The sequence below is a fragment of the Tachyglossus aculeatus genome, unplaced genomic scaffold (genome assembly GCF_015852505.1).
Source record: "Tachyglossus aculeatus isolate mTacAcu1 unplaced genomic scaffold, mTacAcu1.pri SUPER_32, whole genome shotgun sequence".
Classification (NCBI taxonomy): domain Eukaryota; kingdom Metazoa; phylum Chordata; class Mammalia; order Monotremata; family Tachyglossidae; genus Tachyglossus; species Tachyglossus aculeatus.
In genome coordinates this window covers 5,422,491-5,430,870 of record NW_024044838.1, presented here as the reverse complement: position 1 = coordinate 5,430,870, position 8,380 = coordinate 5,422,491, and the positions used below count along the sequence as shown (strand labels likewise).

The 8,380-nt window shown below is 43.3% G+C and overlaps 1 protein-coding gene across 1 annotated transcript; it reads right to left on the bottom strand.

The window, feature by feature from the left end:
- Positions 1–1,570: 1,570 nt before the first annotated feature.
- On the bottom strand, positions 1,571–4,784 carry LOC119921925 (olfactory receptor 4C46-like). Its single transcript, XM_038741899.1, has 2 exons — positions 4,097–4,784; positions 1,571–1,593 (listed from the first exon to the last, which is right to left on the bottom strand). Exons 1-2 carry the CDS (start codon positions 4,782–4,784, stop codon positions 1,571–1,573), a joined length of 711 nt encoding a protein of 236 aa, XP_038597827.1.
- Between the last annotated feature and the right edge of the window lie 3,596 nt (positions 4,785–8,380).

The window sequence follows — 8,380 nt, the reverse complement described above, 5'->3', positions numbered from 1 at the left end:
CTCTCTTTCCCCCTTCAAAGCCCTACTGACCTCACCTCCTTCAGGAGGCCTTACCAGACTCAGCCCCTTTTTTCCTCTCCTCCTCTTTTCCCCATAGCCCCCACCTCTGCCCTCCCTCCCACCCCTCCCCACAACACTTGTATATGTTTGTACATATGGTTTGCTATATTTATTTTACTTGTTCATATTTACTACTCTATTTCATTAGAGATGTGCATATAGCTATAATTTTATTTATTCTGACGGTTTTGAGACCTGTCTACATGTTTTGTTTTGTTTTGTTGTCTGTCTCCCCCTTCTAGCCTGTAAGCCCGTTGTTGGATAGAGACCATCTCTATATGTTGCCGACTTGTACTTCCCAAGCAGTACAATGCTCTGCATACAGTAAGCACTCAATAAATATGATTGAATGAATGAATGAATGAATGAATGAATGAATGACTTATTCCAGAGCCTTTTCTGGCACCTTGTGACCAGCCCCTACTTTACAGGGCTACCTCTATTGTTCTGGCCTGATTAAGGAGCCCCGAGAAGTCTCTCAGGCTTCCAGTCGACCCTGTCTCTGGGTTGTCTGAACTGAAACTCTTAATGGTCTTTTGGCTTAATCTCCCTTGTCCAATCCCTTGTGCTTGAGTATCTGATAGTACATCTCTGGGCATATGCCTAGTGAACTTTACTGACCTCCTCCAGATCTGAAAGGGCAGCAGGGTTTTCCTGACCCCAGAGGCCAAAAATATGGAGTTCATGTGTGACCAATTTTTGTTTATATCTCTCAGGCTGGTGAAAATATTAAATGTCAGGTGGGTGTAGTAAGAAACATTTTTATTTTCACTTTCACCCTTGCTCCCATCTGTCTCTATCTCCTTGGGTTGCTCATCTCTAAGTTTTCTTCCCTCTCCTCCATCTCTTTCCTCCCTTCCCTCCAGCTCCAAGACTCCAATGACTTCTCCTCTCACCTTTCCTCCAGTCAATCGTGGTATTTATTTAGTTCTTACTGTGTGAGAGCACTGAACTAAGTGTTTGGGAGAGTAGAATATTACAGTGTTGGTAGCCACTTTCCCTGACCACAGTGATCTCATAGTCTGAAACAGCATGTCTTTTGCCCTTTCTTCCCCTTCCTGTCCCTGTCCTTGTTTCCACACCTCATCGTGTACTTTTCAATGGAGGTGACCTGCGAAAAAAGTGGAAAGAGTGAGAAAGCAGGTAGGAGATGAGACGCTTTTGACTCAAACCAAACATTTACCATTCATTTTAAGATGCTGTCTTTACTTTGTGGGGAAATGAGAGGTGTAAGAAAGAGAAGAAAGGAAGACTTGAATCTGTTCTGAAGACATGAATCTACAGGTAGAGCAGACCAATACTTTCACACAAGTGCCTCTGCCACCCAAATTATCCAAAAGCTCCCCGAGACAGGTCTTGAAAACCTATTTCCAGTGTTGTGCTTCAGTTCTTGTCATAGCTTCAGTTGAAGCAATTAATGCCTTATTTGTGTTGACTGGGCCTGTGTCTTTCTAACCACTACCCATCACTTTGAAAACTCCGGGGTTGGTCAGTTCCTAACCTGAGTGCTTCATGATCTCAGGATTGCCGTGCCTATAAGGAATTCAACAGAGACACATTAGAGAACGGAGTTGTCTGCCTAGGGAGAATGTTTTCATAGTTAATGGTATTTGTTGAGCACTTACTGTGTGGAGAGCACTGTACTAAACGCTTGAGAGAATACAATGTAACAGTAAACAGACAAATTCCCTGCCCACAATGAGCTTACAGTTTGGAAGTCTCTTCTACAATAGCTAACTCCTTCAAAGAGGAGGTCCATTTTGATGGCAGCCCAGCAACCCATCCACACACCCGGGATCACCTATTAGGACTCAGGGTTCCATTGCACTTCCATTCCGCAAGTGACTCAGAACTGTCTTCCAAGTGGAATGGTTTCCCCTGGAATTAGAGGCAAAGACTCTGCCTCTTGGACCCTTCTAGCTTTTTTTAATGGTATTTGCTAAGCACTGACTATGTGTCAGGCACTGTACTAAGAGCAGGGGAAGATACAAGCTAATCAGATTGAACACAGTCTATGTCCCACAAGGAACTCACAAACTTAATCCCCATTTAACCAATGAGGTAACTGAGGCACAGAGCATTGACTTTCCCAGGGTCACACAGTGGAGAAATGACAGAGCTGAGATTAGAACCTAGATCTTCTGTCACCCAATACTGTGCTCAGTCCACTAGGCCATGCTGTTTCTGAGCTATTCCAAGTCTGCAAAAAGGTTAGCTGATGATACCAGCCTGGGCCATTAGTTCTTCCCACATCCACAGAGTTTCACGATGTCAGTTGGGGTAACTAATTCTCACCCGACTCTCAATTATGTAGTCTACTCTGTCATCTAAGATGAGACTTTGCACCACGAGAGGCATTCTCCATTTTAAAGCATGTGAAGCATGATGGGAAGTTTCAATACCTTGGTCATCACCTCCAGATAGAGCCACTCCTTCCCTCTGAAGTGCTTCGAGACCTGATTGATCAAATGCTTAATAGTATCCTGAGTCTTCTTCCATTATGACACCTGGAACAAATACATTCTCTATCAGGTAATAGCTGTGTCACTGAGAGAAAGGTAAAAACCAACTGACAAATTTGACCCTTTCCCTGCTCTTCCCTCGCCACCATAAGCACCTCTATCTTTTCCATTCCCACCTTTTTTTGTAAATGGCATTTGTTAAGTGCTTACTACGTGGCAGGCACTGTCATAAGCGCTGAGGTGGGTACAACATAATCAAGTTGGACACAGCCCCTGTCCCTCATGGGGCTCAAAGCCTTAACCCCCATTTTACAGATGAAGGAACTGAGGCACAGAGAAGTTAAGTGACTTGCCCCAGGTCACAAAACCGATAAGTGGAGGATGCAGGATTAGAACACAGGTCCTCTGGTAACCAGGCCTGTGTTCTTTCCAAAGAGTCATGCTGCTTCTCACAGTGGATCCAGACTGCTCCATAACAGCTCTCAGTTTCAGGAGCAGATGCAGACTTATGCAAACATTGACCCCTCAAATTGGACACAACCTATTTAAGCAGCTTTCTTTGGGCAGGAATAATTTGACAAGCAGTCTCAGTGCCTGTGATTTGATCTTGGGCTCCTCCAAGTTGTTATTGTTTTCTGATTTGCTTAATCTAGTGCAGGATCAATGAATGAAAGCACGCTTTAACTGCCTTCATAGCTAAGCATCATGATATGGGTGTGGAATGCCAACCACGGGTCATTCTTCCTAATACTGTCCCTCTCCCGATTGTTGATTGGAAAAAGAGTTAGTAATGGCTTGTTTTGAAATTCACAAGGAGTTCCCATCTTCTGTGACCTGCTTCACAAGAATCAAATTAGGAAACACCTCATTCTACTGTTAATGACTATGATATGTCTGGTACAATGTGATATTCAATGAAGCTATAGGAAAAAGACAATAGGAATAAGACAACATTGTTGCTAAAGAAACATTTACTTCATTCTTTAAACGAGAATAGATCTGACAGTGTGCTATTGATCAGGCTCCTCTCATTTCTTCTCAGTCGAGATGAGAGACAGATGAAAAGATGAAGGAAAGCAGCTGTACCAGGAGCAAAACCTGCTCTTAACATGTAAAGCTTTCTAAATAAGATGAGAAACTCTTTAGTAGCTCATGTAGTAGCATTTCTTGAGCAACTACTGAATGCAATACACTATAACAAGCTCTTGGGAAATACAACAGACATAAAAGACGTGCTTCACTGAGCTTTGAAGGCCCTATACATTTTTCCTACGAGAGTTACCTGAAATCCATATTTTCCACTTCCCTGACTTGTATAAACATCACCGTTTTCACAGAGTGATACCTATTTATCTTCAGAAGTCACTTTTCTGCTCCATAGTTTCCTGAGAGCATTTTTCACCTGGACATTTCTCAGGGTGTAGATGAGGGTTTTAGCATAGGGGTTAATGCTGCAATAGCTTTATCGATGGGGAAGGTGGAGGCGGGCCACATATACATAAATATACACGGAACCAGGAACAGGACGATGATGATGATGTGGAAGACTCAGGTGGAGAGTGGTTTGTGACTACCTTCTTTACTGTGTGTTTTCAGGGAGCACAGGATCCTGACGTAGGAAATCATCAACATGACAAAGTTTAATAGACAGATCAGCCCACTGTTGGTGGCTACAAAGAGGCCGAGGGTGTGTGTGTCCATGCTGGCAAGCTTCAGCAAAGGGTTCAAATCACACAGGAAGTGATCAATGACATTGGGGCCACAGAAGGGTAAATCGACCATGAAGAGAATCTGGATGGTTGCGTATATGAGGCCTCCTGTCCAGACGACCCCCACCAGCACACCACACACACGCCAGTTCATGATGGTAGTGTAATGCAGTGGCTTACATATCGCCACGTAACGGTCACAGGCCATCACTGTGAGGAGAATAATTTCGGTCCCACCAAAAAAATGCTCTCCAAAGACCTGAGTCATACAGACTTTGAAATAGATGATTTTCTTCTCACAGAGAGAGTCACCAATCAGTTTAGGTATGTTGACAGAAGAATAGCAGCCAACGATAAACAACAAATAGGCCAGAAAGAAATACATGGGGGAGTCCAGAATCTTACTGGTGGTTATAGTTACCACAGTGATTATATTTCCCAACATAGTGATGATATAGATGATTAAAAAGACAACAAAGATGACTTTCTGCGTCCTTGGATTCGGTGTAAGTCCCAATAGAATAAATTCTGTCACATTGTTTTTATTACCCATCAACTCAGGGTAGGTATTGAGGGCACGAGTGAGAGCTGCATAGAGAATGATGATCCTCGTTAGTTTTGCTTTGAAAGGATCAAGTAACAGAACTCCAAGTACAACATCTCTATCATCTTGTCAGTTTTCTCCAAACCCCAGGGCGGGATGGGAAAGTATTTATTGTACTCCATTCACACAGTGGGAAATTGAAGCAGATCAGGTTAACCTGACTCCTCAAACGCGAAGGATAATTATTCTCCAGTGGTTCAAAGACTTATTGAAGGTGCATCTCCTTTAAGGGGCCTTCACTGACTAAGTCCCCCTTTTCTCTTCTCCCTCATATTTGTTTAGTGCTTCCTGTGCACCGAACACTGTACTAAGCACTTGGGAGAGTACAATGTAACAATAGTCTAGACAGGGAGACAGATATAAATATAAACAAATAAATTACAGAAATGTACGGAAGTGCTGTGGGGCTGTGTGCAGGGGGGATGAATAAAGGGAGCAAGTCAGTGCTCAGTACACAGGAAGCGCTAAACAAATGTGATTGAATGAATGAATGAACTTACCCACAGATGTCCTAAATGGTCAGTGGTGGAGTTGGGAGCATAGTCAATATCAGGCTCGCATCTCCTCCTGCCTTCAGGACACCTCTATCTGGATGTCTGCCCGCCACCTAAAGCTCAACATGTCGAAGACTGAACTCCTTGTCTTCCCTCCCAAACGTTGCCCTCTCCCTGACTTTCCCATCTCTGTTGACGGCACTACCATCCTTCCCGTCTCACAAGCCCGCAACCTTGGTGGCATCCTCGACCCCGCTCTCTCATTCACCCCTCACATCCAAGCTGTCACCAAAACCTGCCGGTCTCAGCTCCGCAACATTTCCAAGATCCACCCTTTCCTCTCCATCCATACCGCTACCCTGCTCATTCAAGCTCTCATCCTATACCGTCTGGACTACTGCATCAGCCGCCTCTCTGATCTCCCATCCTCGTGTCCCTCTCCACTTCAATCCATACTTCATGCTGCTGCCCGGATTATCTTTGTCCAGAAACGCTCTGGGCATATTACTCCCCTCCTCAAAAATCTCCAATGGCTACCAATCAATCTGTGCATCAGGCAGAAACTCCTCACCCTGGGCTTCAAGGCTCTCCATCACCTCGCCCCCTCCTACCTCACCTCCCTTCTCTTCTTCTACAGCCCAGCCCGCACCCTCTGCTCCTCCGCAGCTAATCTCCTCACCGTACCTCGTTCTCGCCTGTCCCGCCATCGACCCCCGGCCCACTTCATCCCCCGGGCCTGGAATGCCCTCCCTCTGCCCATCCGCCAAGCTAGCTCTCTTCCTCCCTTCAAGGCCCTACTGAGAGCTCACCTTCTCCAGGAGGCCTTCCCAAACTGAGCCCCTTCCTTCCTCTCCCCCTCGTCCCCCTCTCCATTCCCCCATCTTACCTCCTTCCCTTCCCCACAGCACCTGTATATATGTATATATGTTTGTACATATTTATTACTCTATTTATTTATTTATTTTGCTTGTACATATCTATTCTATTTATTTTATTTTGTTAGTATGTTTGGTTTTGTTCTCTGTCTCCCCCTTTTAGACTGTGAGCCCACTGTTGGGTAGGCACTGTCTCTATATGTTGCCAACTTGTACTTCCCAAGCGCTTAGTAAAGTGCTCTGCACATAGTAAGCACTCAATAAATACGATTGATGACGATGATGATGATAATATTTTCAAAGCCTTTTCCATGCAGTCATCCCTGGAGTACATTCTGTTTGATTGCCATGCCCTTTTAAATAGACAAGAAGCTCAGTAATTCTGACTATTCCAGTCTCATAAATGCCAACTGATAATCACATTCACATTCCCCATAAGAGAAAAGTGCACTAGGCTGATGGTTCAGGACCTTCTAAAATCCTACTGGGCAGAGGATAATAAACCAAATGTTTAGCAGACAAGAAATCTATAACCATTTGTATTCCCCTGATGCTCTTCTGAGATTATTTCTCCTCATGTCTGCTTTAGGTTTCTTCCTCCTTCATATGGGATCAGTGGTCATTTATTTTCCAGAGAAAGAGGAAAAGACATTCTGCCAAGAAAACAGATTGTAGGTAACCCAGGAATCTCTCATAGAAACATAAACCACACAATAAACTCAGAATTTAATGTAAACTAGCAGACTCTCTTTCTATTGATTAGTGATAACTGCTAGTTCTCCAACTTCTACTGGTGGTAGAGCCAAGCTTAAAATCTTTGTTATAATTTTTAATGTGTGGGTATTGGTACAAACAAAAGATTGGAAGGTGGTATCCAAACTTTCAAAAACTATCAAGCTCTGAGAAAAGACGTGAATAGTGGTTGTGGTCAGGAAATATGTCTACTTATTGTTATACTGTTCTCTCCCAAGTGGTTAGTACAGTGTTTTCAACATAGTAAGGTATTTTCTAAAGGTATTTGTTTAGTACATACGATGTGCAAGCACTGTACCAAGTGCTGGGGTAGATACAAGTTGATCAGGCTGGACTCAGGCCCTGTCCCACGTGGGGCTCTTAGTCTTAATATGCATTTTACAGGTGAGGTAACTCAGTCACAGAGGAGTTAAATGCCTTGCCCAAGGTTCCACAGCAGACAAGTGTTACAGCTAGGATTAGAACCCTGGTCTTTCTGATTCTCAGATCGTGCTCCATCCGAGAGGCTACACTGCTTCCTGGTCCTTGGCAGCAAATTCACAGTAGCCCTGTTGGAACAAGAAAACTCAGATAGGTCTCAATGTGGACAGTGAGTAGATGAGAATGGATTTAGGAAGCTATCAACATTATGTTCTCAGAAAAGAGACACCACCAAGATTAATAATAACAATAAAAATAGTGGTACTTGTTAAGCACTTATTCTGTGCTAGGCAATGCACTAAGCACTGAGGTGGATACAAGCAAATCAGGCTGGACACAGTCCCTGTCCCTGTCCCATATGAGGCTCACAGTCTCAACACTCATTTTAAAGATTAGCTAACTGAGGTCCAGAGAAGTGAAGTGACTTGCCCAAAGCCACACAGCAGACAAGTAGAAGAGTTAGGTTAGAACTCAGGTCCTTTGACTCTCAATCTCATACTCTTTCCACTAGGTCATACTGCTCCCAGTTGTTATATATTTATAAAAGAATCATTTCAAGACAATATCAAATGAATGTAAGTATAGACCTAGAAAGATACTTGGATATTTTTGTGAGCTATAGGAAGAGAATCTATTTGTATAAATCACCAAAAATATTAAAGAGTAATGACGAAAATGTGCATTTTTGAATATGAATGCAAAGTAAAAATCAGAAGGGCTGGAAAAGTTACATTAGTCAGATGTGTTGATGCTGAAAAGGTTTGAAGAATTGGGGTTTTATCCTACCTCTCTGCTTACCTCTTCACATAATAAATATGCCCTTAAAGCAGAAACTTCAGATTGTCTAGTCACAATGCCAGAAGTCAGCAATTCATTTTAGTAAATCTTCTCAGGGAAATGCATTTAGTGGTAGAAATTCACATCCTGTTCACTGAACCTCTTTGCTCATTAAGGAGACAGGACAATGAATAGAGCAAGGAGGACATTCTGAACTTCCCCTTTT